Below are 21,686 nucleotides of genomic sequence, written 5' to 3'. Positions count from 1 at the left end.
AGCCCTGGCTGGTGTAGCTCGGTGGATTGAGCGCGGGCCTGTGAACCACACGATCACGGTTTGATTCCTAGTCAGGGCACATGCCTGGGTTGCAGGCCAGTTCCCAGCAGGGGACTCACGAGAGGCAACCATACATTGATATTTCCCTACCTCTCTCCTTCCCTTCCTCTCTAAAGATAAATAAATAAGATCTTTAAAAAAAAACAGAAGTTAACAAAATCTTAAGTAAATAAACTCAGGAAGCCAGATTTGAAAAAACTTAATGCGTACTAATATTTCTTATTCTATAGGGAAACCATATTGTTGGAAATTGTTACTGGAATTTTATGTTTTATTTATTTATTTTTAAGTTATTTTTTTTCTTTAACTTTTGTTCAAGTACAGTTGTCTTTCTTGTATTCCCAGCCCTGCCCCCCCCCCCCCGTGCTCCCCACCCCCCTGGAATTTTATGTTTTAAAAGTCAGATGTTACACTTACTAGTGAAGTTTGTTATATATCAATATTTTAAAGAGTAATATGTTAATTGAACTTGGAAAGAAAATTTTTTAATCCATTTTTTGGAAAAATTTTTTATACCTCATTTGTTTCAGAAAGTACTTAAGGAGTTATTTATATCTTCGAGTTTATAGCTTAGAGTTCAGAAATAAGTAATTTTGTCAGAACTTTTATTTTTCTCATGTGTAACTTGTATCATTTTTAGGCAAAATGTTTCATGGATTTCAAAGCTGGAGGCACCTTGTGTCATGTCCTTGGGGCTGCTTACAAGTATAAAAATGAACAGGGATGGTAAGTTTCTGATTTATTTACATGTTATGAGGTAATATAGAAGTTATTTTATGTTGAATTCTGTTCCTTTGTATGGTGTTAGAAAATTCAATAGATACATTATGACCAACATGCAAATTTGTTATCTTTGGTTTAGAGCCCTCATTTGCTTTGTGCCAACATCCAAGAAAAATATGAAACCGCTGTCGAGTTTCCTGAGCGAGTTATTTCTCAGACATGGTTGTGTAGGGACGATAGATGGGTGTGCGTTAGCAGATTAGAAGGCAGGCACACTGTGACGCGCATGTGTATTGTGAACTTCCAGTGCGCTGAAAGATAGGAGTTTAATGTTCAGTTGAGCTAGGCCTTCAGAGTGGGAGCCGTCCAGTGGCCTCCTTGGGACGGAGGGGAAGGGGGTGGGCTCAGAGGGCCCGGATTCTAGCCAGGGCAGTGCTGGAGCGGGAGGAGTCCCTGCTCTCGTGCCTGCAGGTTTGCTTCTCCCTTCACCCCCCGCTTTCCTTTCCCTCCTTACTCCCTCTCTCTGGCAGTAGCTTTCGAACTGTAGGAATCACTTGGAGCCCTTATTAAAAACACAAACTACCAGACCTCACGGACAGGTCGTCAGCTGCTGAGAATCGGAGTTTTCAAAGAGCGTTCTAAGTGGTCCTTGCGCGTCACATGGAGACGTGCTGGTCATTCAGGTTGTCATTCTAGCACAAAGGTGGTTTAGATAGTTTAACCTGGGAAGAATTACTCCTCATTTTAATAGTGTGTGTAAAACATTTCTTCTGCTAGTCCTCCAGCTTATTTATTTATTTTAAATATTTTATTTTATTTTTAGAGAGAGGGGAAGGGGAGGAGAATGAGAGAGGGAGAGAAACATCAGTGTGTAGTTGCCTCTCACATGGCCCCCACTGGGGACCTGGTCCACAACCCAGGCATGTGCCCTGACTAGGAATCGAACTGCGACCCTCAGCTTTTTTATTTAAAAATATAGCAAGGGGCCTTACTATATTTACACCAATTTACTTATTCCCAAGATGTACACCTAGTGGAGTGCGGTTTCTGGCCTGCTAGTAGACCCCCCTCCCCGTGTGTGGTACCTGTTTCCGGGCTGATTATCTCTAGACTGCAGGACCCTTCCGGGGGTGCTAGACGCCCCTTCTGGTGGCTGGCTGCAGGCTTTTCTAGTTTGCCTCTTGCACCGAAGCCCCTCCTGTCGAGGCCCACTGGGGTCACTTCCCACATCGCGGTCCTTCTCTACCGTTGCCTGCTCTTGGCCTTGCCCCAGCTCAGGGCACGTTTGTTTTGCATTTTAGAAGTTTGCCTTCCCAGCCCTTCACACCAAGTGGTGTGAAACTTATTCTCTGGGGTCCGTAGTTGATTATTTGTATTCAGACTATTTTCTATATGTAGCTGAGGATGCAAAGAGAACGTCACTAAATATATTTACAAGAGGCTGCAAAATTGGAGCAACACAGTTATTGAGGGTCCTTTTGACAGTCAGTCAGTATCATGTTTCATTGAAAGGTTGCTGCACAACCTTGCCCAGCAGATGCCAGAGGAGAGCAAAGAAGAAGTCTCATTAATAAGCTCTCAGTGGAGAGCTCACGTTTAGTCCCAGTGGCGCCTGGGACGGCGCTCATGCAGCAGAGCCACCCGGCCGGGGCTGCCGTCATGTGTGTCTAACTTGGTAACTTCATCTGTAAATTTCTCGCTGTGTGTTTATTTCCAGAAAGGATTTTTAAAACATAATAGTGCTATTATCACAACTAGGAAAATTATCAGTAATTTATAAATATTTTTGAATATCCACTCAGTGTTGAAGTTTCCCTGATTATGTCAGGAATGGTTTCTGTTTTGTTTGCATCAGTGCTCAGACAAGATTTATACATTGCATTTGGTTGATACGACGCTTAAGTCTCTCTAAACAAATATATAGTTTTCTTTCTCATCTTTCTTTGTCCTTGCAAGTTATTTTTACAACATTGGTTGCCTTTTAGAATTGTCTTTATTTTGACTTACTTTGCTGTTAGGTCCAAGGGATATTGTTTAGTCCAATAACGTGGGTAGATCCAAAGGCTGAGTTTGGTTCAAGTTCGGGTTTGTTTTTTGTTGGTTTGTTTTTGGCAGCAGCACTGTGCGGCAGTGCTTTTCAGTCTGCGTCGTTTCCCCTAACAGCGACGTGCCGTAGGAACCTGACTCTTGTTTGTATCAGTTGCCTCTGGTACAGGTTGTTTCTCTGTGTGTTGTTCCCCTGAAGTCACAGAACCTACCAGCGGCATTGAGTGCAGACCTAGTGCAGACTGCGCAGACTTTTCTCCATTGGGAGGTGCGTTGTGTTAGGTGTTTGTCTGTCTGTGGTGGGTGGCCCTCAGTGCGCAGCGCCTCACGTCACCCTGCTGTGACAGCTCTGTCATGTGAGGTGTTCCGATTCGGCCCAAACCAGATGGTAGACATTCCGTTGTGCAGGTACAGGTCCTTACAGTTACTTAGATGATATCTTATGGAACACTGTTATTCCTTCTTCATTTATTAGCTGGGGTATTTTTCTGAAGAGAAACTTTATTAACAGTTGAAAAGGCAGAACAAATTCTTGATTTTTTCTCTATTAATAGATTTATTTAGCTTTTAATAGTCAGGTCAATCCAGGCTGCCCTGTTTAAATTTCTGTGCTGACTGCTTTCAGAGCATCTCTCAGATCTGCAAGAGAGATGCCGCCCTTCAGCCCCGTCTGCGTCAGTTATGTCGGGAGCCGTTTCTCTGCCCGGTGAGCAGACTGTGGGAGCAGTCCTGTGAGCGATGCATTTATGGACCCAGCTCTTCTGTTATCAGAAGCCTGCGGAAGAGTGACCTCGTGTTGCGGGAGGGGGGTTAATTGTGGCGGAAGAATGTGACACGCTGTCAGCTGTCAGCTGTCAGAGGGTGTTCCCGGTAATCAGCTGTAGCCTGCCTTGCCTGCCGTCCTGCCAGTTGGGAAATGGGGTGCAGTGTCTCCCCTACCACCCCAGGAGGAATTAGGGAAGGAGCATGCTTGGAAACGGAAGAGTGGGATCGAAGGAAGAGTTCCGTATCCCAAGGTTAAGTCTGCATGGTTCACGGGGACAGGTTTTGTCTAGTCTGTAAATGCCATTTTTAAAGCTGGAGCTGGTTCTATTCTGAATTACTTATGTCTATGCTTTAGTGGACACTTTGCTTAATTTTTTAATTGGAATTATTTTGGGAAGCATTTCAGTCTTAGCTCATTAATTTAAAAGTCATAATAAATATTAAAACTCAGTCATAATAAATACTAATTTACTGAGTGGTTTGCTTCATGAAGAGACGCATTTCTACTAGTCGCTAAGGCTACTTAAGGAAAAAATGTGAAGCCCGGGGCCTTGCCCCCGAGGACCTAACGAGCTGCCGCACCAGCGTGGTGAGTGTGTGCGCAGGGCGTGTTGGGAGTCTGAAGGGAGACAGGTGCTGCGTAGAGGAAGTGCCTTGTGGATTCCACACGGGACAGTGTTGACCCGCTGAGTGGGTGGTGGCATCCTGGAGAGTTTAGAAAGAGGTTGGTGGTGTGGGGAGCATCTCCAGAATAAGACCCGCGAGTTTGGAGCATGCACTCAGGACATAGACCACCTCTTCCTCACCAGTGTGTGGTGGCAATGATTTCAAAAGTAGTATAACTCTCACTAATGTTTATTGGCCAGTTACTTACAGTGTAAACACTGTGCTAAGCTCTTAATGTATATTTCTCATTTAACCTTCATACAATTCCACAGTGGGCCACTGTCTCAGGAAGAAGTGGATTCTTGGATTGGAAAGCCACTCAACACTACATAGATGAAAATGGGGTCAGGGTTAGGGCCACTGCAGCTCCACTGCGAAGCCCACACTCTCAGTCACCAAGCTGTGCTTCTGCCCCAGAATTAAAATCGAACAGAAGCAGAGTAAGTGTTGAACGAAAATTATGGAGAGCCCCAGCCGGGTGGCTTAGTTGTTTGGACCGTAGTCCCGTACACCAGAAAGGTTGAGGGTTCGCTCCCCAGTCAGGGCAGGTACCTCGGCTGTGGGCTCAGTCCTGGGTTGGGGCACGTCTGGGAGGCAGCCAGTTACTGTTTCTTTCTCACATCTCCTCCCTGCCCCCCGCCAAGTCAACAAATCCTCTCCTTGGCTGAGGGTTTAAAAAATGCTTAGAAAGAGCATTCAAATATATAAATATGTAACTGTGAAAGCAACTAATAATAGGTGAGGACAGCAGCAAAATATTATGCTTGCATACTTAGTAAACAGACATTGGGGGAAGATTTCAAGAGAAGGTAACAAGACGAATTTCACCAGTTTAGGACAGCAGTGACCTCAGAACACGGCCGTTGTTGCCGTTGAACAAATGACCTATAAGCACACAGAGTTGATGGACTGTTGGTACTTGAAGGGTGGTATAGCAGTTTACTGCCTTGGGGTGGGCCGGCTGCTTTTTTATAGGATGTAAAACACCTTCGATTTAAGGAAAATGGGATACTCCATGGAACAGATACTTTATTTTGACTGGAGTGAATCTTAATGTCTTAAAATTTAGTCTTTTAGGAGTTCACGTGGCTTCCTTATTACTGTTGAGAGAATACTTTTTAATTTCCAAATCTGTCCAACTTGTTTGCATTGAATGCCACAGCAAGTTCACTTTTGTTTAAGGTGGGAGACATTAATTATTTTTTGTCTTTTAGGCGGAGGTTTGATCTACAGAATCCGTCCCGAATGGATCGCAATGTTGAGATGTTTATGAATATTGAAAAAACACTGGTGCAGGTAATTGGGAAAGTTAAATTGTTACAAATTTTTTCCTTGGATATACTTTGAGTTCTAAGAAAAATTTCCAAAGTCCATTGTTCCATTATTTTTATGGGTTTGGAAGGATTAGAGGCATAAAGTATACTAAAACCTGTCATTTATAGAATATTGACCTTAAACTTTAAAAAAGATTTTTATTTATTTACTTTCAGAGAGAGAGGAGGGGAGGGAGAGAGGGGGGAACATTGATGTGTGAGAGAAACATCCATTGGTTGCTTCTCATGCATCCCCAACTGGGGATCTGACCTACAACCCAGGTATTTGCCCTGACCAGGTGGGAATTGAACCTGCAACCTTTAGGTTCACAGGCCAGCACTCAATTCACTGAGCCATACCAGCCAGGGCATTGACCTTGAACTTCTGGTGAAATGATCTGTGATATTTTTCTTTATTAATTTCACCAAACCCATTATTTGAATCTCTTTTACATTTAATATAAATACTGTTTCATGCTACTAGTTGCTTGTTTATACCGTGAGTTTTTTGGGATTTGTTTTATGGTTGTGCCATAAATACAGATTTTAGTTCCCCAATTAGATTATAATCTAGAGGAGAGAACACTAAATTTTCTTTCCTAATACTGATACTTTTATCGATTGGTAATTTATATTGATCATTGAATTAACCTTCCTGGGGTGAGGCAGCTGGCAAAAATTTAGCTAGGTGTTTTCATTAACCTGATGCCTGAAACTTGTCTCGTGAACTGTGGGCTAGAGAAATAATGGGGCATTTTTGTTTGCTGGTTGATTTTTGGTGATGGATTGGGAGTTAATACACTTTTTTTTTTAATTTATTATTTCCATGATAATATTTGCCATTTTTATTCATTTCTTTTTCAAAAAAGCCTTTGCTTTTTTATCAACTTTACTTAGGATTTCAAGTCCTTCATATATGTCTTACAGTATTTTAAACCCATATATTTTATATCTTTGGTTAATATGCATATTTTGATCACCACTATATGTAAGGTCAGAAATGGGGGAAAAAGAGCTATAATCCACAGTCTTTATATTTTAAGTAATTTACATCATGAGCCGAAATGAGTACACGCCTCCCCCGAGTCAACAAAAGATGTAGTGAAAACACTACAATAACTGGTAAGGTGAGTTCAGGTAAACTGATGGGGGCTTAATGTGTCCATTTGGTACCTTAATGAAAACGGTGATTTGACTTGTTTTCAGTTCATGTTTTTCCGTCACCATTTATCCCCCCGCATCCTCTTTCACCTTTTCCTACCCTTCTCCCCACTCTGATGATTTCTTGGGTCATAAATCTCAGCATCTTTTTGCCCAGCTGTGCCTGGTGGCGGAAAAGAGTTTTAGAGATGTCATTAGCCTCTGAACACCTAACTTTTATGTTGACAGTAAGACTTACATTCTTTTGTATACCAGAGGACATCTTCCCATTTTAAGCAGTTACAGATTTGAGTGCAAAACTTTTGCTATTAATGTATAAATAATGTGACATTATTTCAAAACCAAGAGAACTAAAAATCTGTTTTTTCTTTCTCAGAGCAACTGTCTGACCAGACCCAACATCTACCTCATGCCAGACATTGATCTGAAGCTGGCTAACAAATTGAAAGATATCATCAAACGACATCAGGTATAGACGCGATCGCTTCAGAAACATTGTGTAGTAGTAAACGTCTGGTCAGACTCAACCGTAGTGTCTTTTGATTTCAGTTTATATGTGCGTTAAATGAAAGTTCTCTCTCTCTGGGTTCTTAGGGTGCCGGTTTGTTCTCTCTCCCCTCCAGCTATAAGCCTGGAGCAGCACCCCTCCCTCCCCCCACGGGCATTGTTGAGATCTGACTGGCTCACTCTTGTGTCACTTTAGGTATATTGTGTGGTGACTTAGTACCATGTCTGTCCTAGAGCAGCATGTAGTGAAGTCATTGGGACGGAGTCGTCGTGGCCTCATTGTGAAATGCGCTCGTGTAGAGTAAGAGGCCAGTCGGTGTATTCTGTATCACCGTGACCACAAAGTCACACAGTGAGAGTTGGTGACGCACTTGTTGGTAGGAGATCAAATATTACTTCAGATAAACCTGGTCTTCCTTTTATTATAGGTGTTATGATGTTTGTGGCTTTTTTAAAAAGTGACTTGCAACCTGACTGGTGTGGCTCAGTGGATTGAGTGCCAGCCTGCAAACTGAAAGGTTTGCTGGTTCAATTCCCAGTCAGGGTACAGCTTGAGTTGTGGGCCAGGTCCCCAGTTGGGGGAGTGTGAGAGGCAACTGATTGGGAAAAAAAACCCAGAAAAGTAAAAAAAAGTGACTTAGAAATTCTGTTTTCCCCTGAGGTCACTACTATCTTGATTCACACTGTACCAGTACTGTCTTCCAGAATCCCCACCTCTTTCCTGTAATTTTAGGTTGAGACCTTAGTTGTTGACTGCCATAGGTTTGTGACTACCTGGGTCTGAATGCAGGCAGAACCGTGTCATGTACACTTGCTGAGGAGACCCAGGGCGAAGATCATTTTCTGAAATCATAGCATGAATGACCATTTTATCGGTCCTTAAAATTAAATGAGAAGCCTCAGTAAATATCTTTATTTTTCTGCTACAAGAGAGATTGCCAGCTAAATTATGTTTTATCATTTAGTAAAATATCTTCCAAGTTTCTAAAGCAAAGTTTTTTTTAAAAATTATTTATTATTTATTTATCTTTAGAGGGGAAGGGAAGGAGAGAGGGAGAGAAATACCAATGTATGGTTGCCTCTCATGCATCCCCTGTTGGGAACTGGCCTGCAACCCAGGCTTGTGCCCTGATTGGGAATCGAACCATGGTCGTTTGGTTCACAGGCCTGCGCTCAATCCACTGAGCTACACCAGCCAGGGCAAGTTTGTATGTTTTCTCGCAGTTTATACTGGACATTGAGTTGCCATAGTTTGTAAGTAACCTGACCTTAGGGCTTGTTTTCTAGGGACAACTCCAGAGGGCTGTAAGGGTCCTCTGGTTTCATAGGCTCTCAGAGAGGAGACCTCGAAAGCCAGTAATAGTGCTGCCGTTGAATGCTCTTGGGCAGCCTCCACTCAGGCATGTAAAATGCGTCAGTGACCGCACCGATTGCGCTCTTACTGTGCACCTGTCACCATTCTTAGCTGACCGCATCCGTTAACGTGGTCCTAACAAAATTCCTGTGAAGTGGGTATTAATTGTTGCCACTCTGTTTCCCAGAAGACATTGAAATACCAAAAGTTCTACAGATACAGAAGGGTACAGCTGAGTGTAAACCCAGGCCTGGCTGACGGACTCTGAAAAGCCGAAGCCCTAAACGTTGTGCTCCTCTGTCTCCTCGCCCACGGGAGGGGCTGCGCCCCCTGACCAGCCTTTCCCGTGGCTGTTCAGAAGGGTGCTCAGATGCTTCCGGTGATGGAGAGTTTCTTGCCCTGTTTGGTAGCTAATTCACCTTTATAGAGCCCTAAATTTTAGAATTTTCCTCCAGTTGAAAATAGCATTATTATATTTTTCTAATCTTAATAATTAATAAACACTCATGATCGAAGACAAAACTCAGGAAATTGGTGAAGGTGTTCTTTGCACCTGATTTTAAGACGTCTTGTAATGCTCATGGTCTGCAGATGGAGCGCTTCTGCATTTACGTGGCGTCCAAGTCACGTTCTGGGCCTAGGCTGCGTGCTGCGTTCTGGCCGAAACCTCAGTGTTTGTATCGTCCACTTTTCTAACATAACTTGGAACAACAGTAACATACGCGGATGGGGCAAAAGTAGGGTTATGGTTTTCAGTGTGTGAAACACAGAGTTCGTTCTCGTGTCGTGTGTTAATTATTGTCTTATTTTCCATGCAAACAACTGTGAATCTGTGTTTGCCTTACCCTGTGTACATGCTAGGGCCAAGCCAGGGTCCATTCTGTATGTACATAGCCTCAGTAATGTATGTTCATGGCCACGAACCTGCATCACGTCACTTCATATACTCATGATAATTCATGATGACTTTGTAGTAACTTTAAGAATTAGAAGTATTCATATTACTGATAAGGTTAACTAGAAACAATTAGCTAAGGGCACTTGGGTTATTTTCCTACAGAACAATGTAACTTTCTGTAAATAATTTTTGTTTGCTCTTATCAATCCCTGTCTCTTTCCTTGACTAAAAAGAATAAAAATGTTGTAGTCTTAAAATAATACTTTAAAAATGTGAGTCAGATAGTGCCTTTATAGTTCTTAGGCAGTTTACACCTTGCATCTTACAATTTATTGGCCATGTGCTTTATTTTTACATTATTTGTTTATTGCTTCTCAGGGGACATTTACTGATGAGAAGTCAAAAGCTTCCCACCACATTTATCCGTATCCTGCCTCACAAGAAGATGGTAAGTTAGTTTTTGGTTGTGGACTGATAAACTTATCCTTCACTGGATAAGAGAAGGATTTTAAATTGTATCAGCAGAGATTTGAACAATATAACCACCTGTTTTAGAGAGAGAGAGTTGCAAGTATTAAAATCGCAGATTAGCCCTGGCTGGTGTAGCTCAGTGGATTGAGCGCGGGCCTGCGAACCAGAGGATCACAGTTCAATTTCCAGTCAGGGCACATGCCTGGGTTGCAGGCCAGTTCCCAGCAGGGGACTCACGAAAGACAACCATACATTGATATTTCTCTCCTTCTCTCCTTCCCTTCCCCTCTAAAGATAAATAAATAAGTAAAATCTTCAAAAAAAATAAAATCACAGATTATTTAAATTTATGATTTTTTTAAATCGGGCTTAGTAAACTAATTTCTTGATGCCCAACTTTTTAATCATTAGACTTCTATTTCTTTGCTGGTTATTATTATCTGGGTGTTCAGTCTGGGTATGCGTTGTGTTTTCACTTAGTTAAGGTTTGCCGGGTTCTGTTCTGAAAATTAAGAAACATGGCAAGATAGAGGAGCATCCCTGGTGAGGACCAGCCTTCTGGCTCTGGTCAAAACAGGGCCCCTCCGGTGTGAGTTGGGAGGACTGATGACGGCTCAGCCTCTGACCTTCACGGCTCAGCCTCTGACCTTCAGCCCCGCGCCCCGCTGCCCCACCTCCGAGCGTTGGTTTAGCCCGCAGCCAGAGGTCACTAGACCTGTGGCAACTGTTTTTCATTCTTTCAGAGGTTGGAAAGTGGGGAAACAAAATGCGAATTATTAATGCATGAAGTGAATCACTTTAGATTGAGAAAGTTCTCCTGTAGGGAGATCTGTTCTGTTAAGCACAACATATGATTTTAGGATATTTATATAAGAAACCAAATCATACCATATTTGAGCCGATGATTACCTTGTTCTGAGTTTTTCTTACCAGTCCAGATATGCTAGAAATCAGTAACAAAGATTAGCACACTTTCCATAACCTTGAAAATTAAGAAATATATTGTCGTAGCCCTGACTGGTGTGCCTTGGGTAGTTGGGCGTCATCCCACAAAGTGCAAGATTGCCCGTTTAGCTCTGGTCAGGGCGCAGCCTGGGTTGTGGGCCTGGTCCTCAGTGTGGGGGTGTGAGAGGCGACTGACAGACGTTCCTCTCCTGCTATTTCTCCCCTCTCTCTAAGAAAAAAAATAATTTTTTAAAAAAGAAAGAAATATATTGCCATATAATCCATGGGTCAGAAAAAAATTACAGTAGAAATGGGGAATCTTTGGATATGAATAATTATGGAATTAATAAATTGTAAGAAAATTAACTTTTTAGAATGCGGCTGATGCTATAGCCAGAGCGTAATTTATATCTTTAAATGTGTATATTAGGAAAGAAGGAAGACTGAAAAATCTTTGGTCCACACATCTTTCTCAAGAGATTAGACAAATAAAATCAAATTAAAGCTAAAGAATAAAGGAAATAAATATGAGTAAACATTAGTGAACTACAAAATACACAACAGCAAGGTCTCAGCAGTGTCCAGTGGTTCTTAGAAAAGACTTATAGAAGACTAATAAATTATGCTGCAAATAAGTAAGAAAAACGGAAGACTGTTCAGATAATGTCAAGAGTGGAAGGGGAACATTGCTGAATTCTACAGCTATTAAAAACAATTATAAGAGGTTAAGTTGACTTGTTTGGTTGATTGGTTGCTTGCTGGCCTATGGGTTTGGTGTCAAATCAGAGTTGTGAAGTTTTACACCTAACTTTTCTTCTAAGAGTTTTATAGTTTTTGCTACTATATTTAGGTCTTCTCATTATTAATTGTGATAGCTGAAAGTTGATTTTACTTGTAACAGTCAGAATTTTAGCTCTGTGATTGTTGTTACGCGTTTATATATAAAGAGAGAAACCTCACCCTGCCTTTCGTGTTTCTGTTTTTGGCCTGTTAGGTAGTAGCTGCTGGTTGCCACTAGGGGGAGGTGGTGGATAGCTGTGTATGTCAGAATACTGATTCTGTTGCTGGCATAGCTCTCTAATAGGTGTCTCCAATAAAGCTGATGTAAATGCTTAGATCGTGAACTTTTTGAAAATAATTGCCTTTTATAAAAGGTTTGAACTGCAGTTGTTACATCTTAGCTACTGAGTAGTTCCATACTCGTGGGGTTTTTTTGTTTAGTACAACCTAGTTTACTGGTGTTTGCTTGGTATTGTTACTGGAAGTTGAAGTAATCATTAGGAGATGGTATTTAAATTTAGTTTTTAACATATTGAAAGTTATTTTTAAGTGAAAGTCCTGTGGGATTTTCCTTAGAATGCATGGCGGTCAGGTGAATGAGAGTTTGCTTCGGGTAGGTGTGTAGATGGCACCAGTACCAGCCATGCTCATTGGGAACTGTGTGGTAAAGCCCTTGAAAGTGCACTGGACCTTTTATGAGGATTAGTCAAAGTGTAAATTAAGAGGTGGCACTTTATTGATCTTAAGATACTAGTAAGAGTGGTTTGAGTGTGGCATACCAGGAGCAGGTACCAAATAAGAAAAAGCAAGGAGGTGAGGCAGTAGAAACTTAGAGAAAGAACAAATGGTGGAGTTGGGCTTTTGGTCTTAAGGTAGTAGGAGATGATGGTGGGTGGGTGAGAAGAGCTGAGTCCAGGTCTAAAGAGCTTTGTTTTATTCGGTGGATGTACAGAAAAAAGACAGTATTGATCATTTTTTGTGAAGAGGAAAATTCACCTGCAAGCTGATTTCTGGGATGTTTACTGTAAGGCAGGGGTATCAGACTCATTTTCACTGGGGACCACATCAGCCTCATGGTTGCCTTCAAAGGCTTGAATGTAACTTTAGGGCTGTGTGCATGTAACTACACCTTAACCAGGGGCAGGGAGCGTGGTGCTGCTGCTGGGCAGAAACAAGGCGCATGGCTGGATAAAACAAGGGGAGGGCCGGATGGGGCCTGTGGGCCTGGCATTTGCCACTCGTGCTGTAAGGAGGCTGGTCAGAGAGCAAGACCCATTGGAAAGCTCCGGATTAAATTGCTGCGTGAAAATTTTATCATTGGATGGGATAAATCCATGTATTTGGAGAGTAAAGCCAATCAAATGCAAGCCAATGTGGTCCATATCTTAAAATTCAGGGAAAAGTAAGGAAAGGAAAGCATTTCAAAATGCAAGAGGTGGGCAGTGGAATTGGCCTACAGAGTGAGGCCTGAGACAGGCATTTGGATTTGCCAGGAAATAATGAATAACTTCTGATAATGAGATTCCAGTAACTTGCAAGAGAGAGCAAGTTGGTGGAAGATAACCATCATCTCAAAGTATGGCAAAGAAAAGAAGGTGGAAGAGGTCCTCCCAGCAGGGGCCCTAGGCTTTGTCTTTCAGGTGATGCCTTAATAGTGCATTTCTGGGCAGAGCAGAAGTAAATTGGAGCTCATAATGCATGAGTTGAAACCTGGAAGGGGTAGAGGGATTGATGTAAGTAAGATCATGGATTGAATTTTGGTTTTAGCAGAAAGAATTTGTACTTTCTCTTGAGATGAAAAAGAAAATTTTAAAAATTGAGATATTAATTAAAAGAAGAAAACAGGCTATATTGTACTCAAAATAAATAAGGTAGATGAATGTTAAGTTTTTTAGGCTTATCTGTTCCTTATTGTTGTTCATCTGACTTGGTCCTTTCAGGTGACAGTCTCTCACTTTGCTGATTCTTTCTCCTGATCTGGTCTGATGTTGAATCCCTCTCGTGAAGTTTTCAGTGCAGTTGTTATCAGTTCCAGAGTTTCTATTCAGTTTCTTTTTAGCAGTTTCTGACTCTTCGTCGGTATTCTCATGTTGCTCGTGCACTTTTCTAACTTTGGTTAGTTCTAACTATTTTGTAGTGTATTGAGTCTCTTTGAAATGATTATTTTGAACTGTTGGGTAATCCTTTAGATCTTTGATTTTTTTTTTAGGGTTGGTATTTGAGATTTGTTTTATTTCCCTGGGTCATTTCCCCCTTTCTCTTAGTGCATCTTCTTTTCCCATGTGATTTGTGCATTTGCAAAAACAGCCACCTCTCCCAATTTTTATGGCCTGGCTTGAGATTCGAGGCATCTCTCAAATGTCTTCCTAGGGTGCAGCTTTTCGGGACTTGAGTGTATAATTTCCCAGGTAGAGAGGTTCGCTGGTCTCTCTTTCGAGAGCTTATCTCCTACTCTCTCTCGTGTCTGCTGCTGAAGCACAAGTTCTCTGTTGGGGCAAGCTGCCGTGCTCTTCTTTTGGTCTCTGCTTTTGCACGGGCCTCCATAGTGTGCTGGTTCCCCATCAGCACTCTGAGTCGGTTGAGACAGAAACCTGCCCCCTAGGCAGCCACCCAAAAGGCCAGAAAATGGGATGCACGTTCTACTCCTCGTCTTCCTCCCACGGGAGGAGTCGGGATCTGGGTGCTTTGTCCTGGCTGCAGCAAGCCGAGCCGGGCTCTGGCCTGGGCACTCCTGGGTTGCTGGTGCTGCGGAAGCTGCCGGGCGCCCTTTTGTTCTCCGCATTCCCCAGATGTCAGAAATAAGCCAGTTCCAGCAGTGCTCCAAGTCAGAGGAGACCAGTCAGTCCCTCACTCAGCCCTCGGGAAGGTCGGGTTTTTCTCCGTTATCCAGCCCAGTGGGTGTCAGACAGTCTCTCCTGTGGTTTTGGTTTACGTGTCCCTACTTACTTATTCCAAGCATCTTTCCATGTGCTCTTTGGCAGTTTGTGAATCTTTGGAGAAGTAACCTGTTCAGATCCTTTTCTCACTTTTTAGTCATATTATTTGCCTTTTCATTGTTGTTGTAAAAGTTATTTCGCTGTTTTAACTTTGGGCTAATTTTGACTCAGAATTATGAGGGTTTTTATTGGTTCTGTGACCATCTCTGGGAAGAGTGCGATTCCCATTTCTAACCTTTAGTTACTATTTGCTGCTGCAGAGATTTTCTAGGGCAGTCAGGGCCTCAGTCTCTATCAGAATCAGCTATAGAAAGGAGGGGCATCCTCATCCTTACCTCCTAGAGCTGCAAGACCGTTGAGGGTCGACTTTGTGCCCAAAGGCAGCTCTTACAGGTTGGACAGCCAGTATATTTTAAACAGATTGCGTTCTGGCAGGTCCCCGGCCTTGCTCTTACTTTTCCCTTGGCCATTTTGGGGTACAGGTTAAGGAACAGGGCCTGGTTATTCCTTTTCATGTTCAGGGTAGTGAGATACAGCAAGTCGAGCAGCTGCATGCTGGACAAGAGCGCAGGCAAGCGGGAGTCGTGATGCCAGCCAGTGAAGGGGCTATTTCATGTTGAAATGGTCAGTGGAAAGCCAGTTTTATTTAGCTGACTTCTCTTAGTTAAGTTTCGCTCTTTCTTGGGTTTCAAGGGACTTCATTAGGTCCCTCTTAGTATCGGAAACAAATGTTCTAAGCTAACTCTAGACTGTCAGAGAAATACATCATAACAAATGTAGTGTAACCCAAGTGTGAGTCAGGTCAGTAGGAGTCATCTGGCTGCATGAGTCTGCGCCTGTCGTAGGTGAGGAACCTTGAAACGAAAATACCTCTCTTACGTGATCATGTTGCTTACAGTCTGGTTGGGAGGGCTAAATTAACAGGCCATTAGAGAATAAGTAACAAACAGTATTGTGGGTGCAAGCTTTGATGTAGTGCCATAAAGCACTGCTGGATGCCAGAGAAGGGGAACCTGAAGGAAGAGGAAGATTGGCAAGACTCGAATCGAGCGAGGCGCTGAAGCCTGACTTCCACCTTGAAAGGTTTTCGGGGCCTGCGAAGCCTCAAACGAAGGGATGGGTTCTGCAGAAGAAACCTGGCGATGGTGATCGGGTGGGAGTGGGGTGTCCCGCTGCACCGGACAGTGGTTTTGCCGAGAGTAAGGGCTGATAGGCCTGGGATCTGTTCAGTCTGGGTCCGTGGCTGGAAACTTCCCCTTCAAAGGTGGTAGACAACAGTCATAAGGTAACTTTTTGGGTGGGGCGTTTCAGCAAGCCAAAATCTTTGAGTAAAAATTAAGTCTAAGTAACAGCTTGTTTATTTATTTTTTGTCAGCTTGACTCAGGTGTTCTCTTTTCCCTTTCAGAAGAGTGGTCGAGGCCCGTGATGAGGAGAGACAAGCAGGTGCTGGTGCACTGGGGGTTTTACCCGGACAGGTAACGTCGGCGCGCCCTGACACCTGGCAGAGAGGTGGCATCCGCATGAGCCAGGGTCCCTCACATCCATTTCACTTCGTGACCAGTGACAGCTTTGTTCATTAGTTTCTGTTACTGATCTCACTGCGTTGAGTCTTTTATCGGCTGTCTTCTTAAGTTACGGAATTCATACAGTCACATGGCTTTCTCTACCTTAATGAACTGGTGTGTTTGCTGTGTTTGTCAAAAACAGTTCTTGCATATGATATCAGACTGCTAATTTAGACTTGTTTCCTTCAAGAAATGAGTTTTTCGTCCTGGTACTTGATGACTTGCTAGTTTTTCCAAAAACTATTCATGCTATACTTTCAAGGATGAAATGATTGTATGTCTAAAATGAAGTTTTTCTCGGCAGACATTTATTTCCCTAGTGGTGGTGGTTCTCATATGTCATAACTGATGCTGTGTTTTGGTACCCGAATACAAATAAAGAACATTGTAAACAGGAACTAGATGTTCCGGAAAATGCTGGCCCTGTGTCGCCTCATGCCTGCCCAGGGCCCGTGAGCCTCCAGGTGCCAAGCTCCTTCAACCCGCAGGGGAGCTGCTCTGGCGCCGTCCCCCGTCGTCTTGTCACGGGGCCGGGACTGCCTCACGGAGTCTCACGGAGCCTCATGGCAGACCAGTCTTTTGTCCCAGGTCCGCTTCTAGACTTCCCACGTTGCTGGAAGTAAATCCCATTTCAGTAGTTCAATAAAAACTATTTTAATGTGTATTTCTAAAAGATAGGGACTTGTTTTTGAAAAAAGAAGTAAGCATTCCATTGTCAAATATTTTAAAAATGAGCTAGGTTTTTTAATACCAAATATCCCATCAATATTGTCATATAAGCAAAACATTTGATTGATATTTGTTAGGAGTCATGGTTTGTGATTGGTTGATACATTTGTTACTTTTTAGTTTATAGGTTCTCTCCCTGCCGCGCCCCCCCCCCGCAGTGCATGATCTAAGAAACCCGGCCCTTTGCCCGGCAGTTTACCATACTGAGCATTTTGTGTGGCATCTCTGGGGCATATTTGTGTTTCTCTGCTCTCTGTATCCCCTTCGAGTTGGGGCGGAGGCGGCAAGAACCCGCTCCTGGGAGGAGCTGCCCTGGTGTGGCTCCTCGTCGGGGCGCACGGTGGGGCTTGGTGGGGTGCCGTGTTTGTGTTACTCTGTTGGAGGAACCTGGTTTTACATGCAAACATATCTTTTAAAAAAGGAAATAGCCCTGGCTGCTGTAGCTCAGTGGATTGAGTGCGGGCCTGCGAACCACAGGATCGTGGTTTAATTCCCAGTCAGGGCACATGCCTGGGTTGCAGGCCAGTTCCCAGTTCCTGGCAGGGGACGCATGAGAGGCAACCGTACATTGATATTTCTCTCTCTCTCTCTCTCTATCCTTCCCTTTCCCTCTAAGATAAATAAATAAAATCTTTTAAAAATCTTAAAAAATTAAAAAAGAAAATATGTCTTTATATATGTTCTGAATTTTAAGAGTGTACACACAGTCTTTATACATTTGAGTTGATTAGAACCAAATCCAGTCAGCTTGCTAATCAACCTCTTTTAAACCCCAATTGAATACTTTAAATGAACAGGGTTTCTTTGTGTTTTTTTAAAATAATAATATTTAAATAAAATGCTTTTAGTAAGACATTTCTACTCTTGAGGCTTCAAGTAGTCCTTGGCACTATTAAAACCTTTTAGTATTACAGGAACTATTATAGGAAATCAATTTGCCCTTTGAAATATTTAGATGGAAACTCAAGTTTATGATAACAAGCTACATGAGTAAAGGGTTGAAATAAAATTTTTAAAAAGAATCATTTATTTATTTTTAGAGGAGAAGGGAGGGAGAAACAGGGAGGAAAACATCAGTGTGTGGTTGCCTCTTGTACGCCCCCTACTGGGGACCTGGCCTGAGACCCAGGCATGTGCCCTGCCTGGGGAGTGAACCGGCGACTCTTTGGTTCGCAGGCTGGCGCTCAAATCTACTGAGCCACACCAGCCAGGGCTGAATAAATTTTATAACGACACCTAAGACATGTCAGTCTGTTTGCTAACCTTTTCTTCATGTGGCACAGAAGATGTGATGTAATCTCTGGCTCAAGTCTTGTTTTTTCAGGAGGCCTTTCTAGTTCACTTTATTAACTGTGGTTTGTGCCCTCGCTTCTACTTGTGTAACATTTTCTACTCAAGACTTTTGAAGAGTATAAGCTTACCAGTTTTTTCTTACTATTGTAATCTTTACCTGGTATGATTCATTTATTGGCAAAGGAACTGTTTTTCTCTTGATCACATTTAAGTGTTCCTGGAAAACTGACCAGAGTGCAGTTACTAGATTTGTAGAGCTCCATTGTTCCAAACGCTTTTGCACTGACTTTCGGGTAGTGGCCACAGGAAGCCCGTGCTTGTTGCCATCCATGTATTTCATTTAGAGGTGTCTACCAGCTGGTGTAATAGCATTGACAAAGCTGTGACTTGGCGTGTGATTTCTTGCTTATTTCAAAACCATGGAGTCACAGGGGAAGGTTCTGTCAGTGGGTTGGACCTCACTGCCAAGAACCCTTGAGCTAAAAGATGTGAAGACACGAGGGAGTGAGCTATATGGATATCTATATGGGGAGGAGCGTGTTTAAAGGGCATGACGTGGCCACGGCCTGCCATGTTTATAGCAGGGAGGCCGTCAGAACCCCAGAAAGGGGCTGGAATATACTGAGCAAGAGCATAGCGCTTGCACCCCTAGGCCGTGGCAGGCCACTGTGGGGGTTTTGACTTTCACTCTGAGTTAGGTTTGGGGCAGTGGGACAGTGTGGACTTGGTTTTCAAAAGGCCCACTCTGGTTGCCGTGTGAAAAATAGACTCTCAGGCAGAAATAGAAGGATGACAGGTAGAGTCTGGACACATTTTGAAGGTGGCGGGTGCTGGTCAAAGTTGTGGATGGTTTCGTTACAGGATGTGAGTGAGAATGAAGTCAAGATTGCAACCAGAATTTTGGCCAAAACAACTGGAAAGCTAGAGTTGGCATTTACTGGGGTGGGGGTGATTGGTTAGAGCAGGGGTCCCCAGCCCCCAGCCATGGAGGTAACCATCCGTGGCCTGTTACAAATCTGGCCTGTTATGAACCAGACCACATAGTCGGAGGTGAGTGGCAGGTGGGTGGGTGGAGCTAAGCTTGCATTACCACCTCAGCTCCACCTCCTGTCTCCTTGCCACCCCCATCTGTAGAGAAATTGTCTTCCACAAAACCCATCCCCGGTGCCAGAAAGGTTGGAGCCCTCTGGGCTAGAGCACAGTGTTGGGGGCAGGGCAGCATTACTGTGTGTGGTGAGCTTTGAGTGTGTGAGATGTGAAAGCCTGACACTTGCATGAGGAGTGTGAATAGACGGCCGGGTTCATGAGTCTGGAAATCAGAGGAGGCAGACACGAGGTGGTGAGTGGTCGGTTCCTGTTTGAAGCTGCGGGGCCGCGGAAGGGGACCACGTGAGTAGCTGAGAAGGTGGGTGCTCCACCGACGGGAACGGGGGTCCTCTGGTGTCGGTGAGGTTTGGGAGAGGAGCAGCAGCCGTCAGTGGAGACTGAGCAGGGACTGGTGCCGCAGGCGTGCCGTGCTGATGGCACTGTTCCGAGGCCGGGGGAGGGGAGTGCTCGGAGGGGAGGGTGGCCCCTTGTTAAAGTCCCACGTGCAGGCCTGAGCCTCCCTTCGGCTGATTGGTGTGGGGGTGGCCGCTGCGGGAGGCAGCCCCCGGCAGAGTGATGGGACAGCAGTGTGGGGTCACTTGCTGTTACAGGATCCTGATGGTCTCCCTAAAATACATTTTTACATTTCCATCAGAGTCTTTTTAGTGAATGGATTTCGTGTCTAATTGATTTTTCCTCTTTTTACTTCCTTTATAGCTACGATACTTGGGTCCATAGTAATGATGTTGATGCAGAAATTGAAGATCCACCAATTCCAGAAAAGCCATGGAAGGTGAAAGATTCTTAAAAAAAAAATTCTTAATGTACCTTCATAGCTCTTTTCAGCTGTTCTCCACAGGTTATTTTAAGGAGTTACAGAGTGATGGGCTTCCTTTCTCGTCATCCTGTTGATAGAAACCTGATGGCCACGCAGGCCGCATTATCTTGGTCCTACGTGGCGGAGCCCCAATGCCAGGCTGGGTTGCGGTTTGGGACAGCTGAGAGGGGCGTGCGAGGGCTGGGGGGAACATCTTTGGTGGTGGCATTTGGGGAGGCGGGACCCAGTGCCTGTGTTGCTCTCAGTACAGTGCCGACTCACTTTACTCACTGTTTCTGTTAAAATGGCCACGAGAGACTGTGCATTGAGTCGTGTTTCAACTTTCAATGTGGAAATAATTTTGAAAGTGTAAGAATAATACAAAAAGTACTACTTTATACTTTTCTTCCAGATTCCCTGTTAATTATTTCAGGAAATTAATTCTTAAAACTGTATTTATTACCTGGTACGGGGCCCCTATTCCATTTTCACTTTTTGTCTCAGGGACACAGTAAGTTTTCCTGCGTTTTTCCCCACCCAGAGTCCATGCCGGATCAGTCGTTAGTTGGCAGGGCCCTTTAGTCTGCTGTAGTCCGGAATTCCTCGGCTTGCTTTTCCCTTGCGTGACTGTGGCATCTTTCAGGTGTAAAGGCCAGTTTTGTTTTGTTTTGTTTTGTTTTAGAATGTCTCTGGATTTGAATTCGTGATATTTCCTCATTATTATATTCATGCTTATGCATTTTTGGCTGTAATACTGTGTAAGTGAACTGTGTCCCTCTCTGTACAGGAGGGACATACTGTCTGTTTTTCCCATGTTGTTGGTAGTCAGTTTGATTGATTGTTAAGGTATTATCTGTCTGGTTTTCTTACAGTAACAGTACCATTTTTCTCTTTGGGAGAAAAATATTTTATAGAGACATACCTGGAAACTATATAAATATTTTTCATTAACTTTGTGTCCTGAAGTTTGCTCATCCATGAGTAATTCCTGCCTGGCTGGATGAGTCGCTGCTGGTGCCTTTCTGCCTGCCTGCCTGCCTGCCTGTCCATCTGTGCTGGTAGCTGGCATTCCCCAGTGGCAATGTGCTTCCCCGTCCTTCCACGTGGGTCCATGTATCACCGTGCACTTGTGGAGCAGAGGTGTTCCTGCTATTCTTCATTCTTTTTAAAAGATTTTATTTATTTCTTTTTAGAGGGAGGGAAGGGAGGGAGAAAAAGAGTGAGAAAAATTCATCAGTGTGTGAGAGGTACATTTATTGGTTGTTTCTCTCACACCCCCAATTGGGGATCTGGCCCACAACCCAGGCATGTGCCCTGACTAGGAATCAAACCAGCAACCTTTCAGTTCACAGGTTGGTACTCAATCCACTGAGCCACACCAGCCAGGGCAATGTTCTTCATTTTGACAAATTGGCCGAAACTTGGCCGGTGGGAACTTTAAGCTGCCTTGTGTCACCTTTTGGCATTGTTTGGTATGTGTTTACACTTCTGCTTTCTGAGACAAACAGGTGTTCCACACTCTCTTGGTCATTTTCATATCCCAGCCCTGGAATCAGCATTTCAACAGAGA

General features: G+C 43.6%; 1 protein-coding gene across 1 annotated transcript in view; it reads left to right on the top strand.

Annotated features, from left to right (window-relative positions):
* SMARCC1 (SWI/SNF related BAF chromatin remodeling complex subunit C1) overlaps positions 1–21,686 on the top strand; it is a 112,436-nt gene that overhangs the window by 16,521 nt on the left and 74,229 nt on the right. The window contains exons 3-8 of the mRNA XM_037030645.1: positions 701–786; positions 5,475–5,556; positions 7,111–7,203; positions 9,872–9,941; positions 16,032–16,101; positions 20,017–20,092. Coding sequence (XP_036886540.1) covers positions 701–786; positions 5,475–5,556; positions 7,111–7,203; positions 9,872–9,941; positions 16,032–16,101; positions 20,017–20,092 — 477 coding nt within the window. The remainder of the gene's footprint in view (positions 1–700; positions 787–5,474; positions 5,557–7,110; positions 7,204–9,871; positions 9,942–16,031; positions 16,102–20,016; positions 20,093–21,686) is intronic.

The sequence above is a fragment of the Sturnira hondurensis genome, unplaced genomic scaffold (genome assembly GCF_014824575.4).
Source record: "Sturnira hondurensis isolate 20B ecotype Veracruz unplaced genomic scaffold, ASM1482457v3 Scaffold0020787, whole genome shotgun sequence".
NCBI classification, from domain to species: Eukaryota; Metazoa; Chordata; class Mammalia; order Chiroptera; family Phyllostomidae; genus Sturnira; species Sturnira hondurensis.
This window is presented reverse-complemented; position numbering and strand designations above follow the sequence as displayed.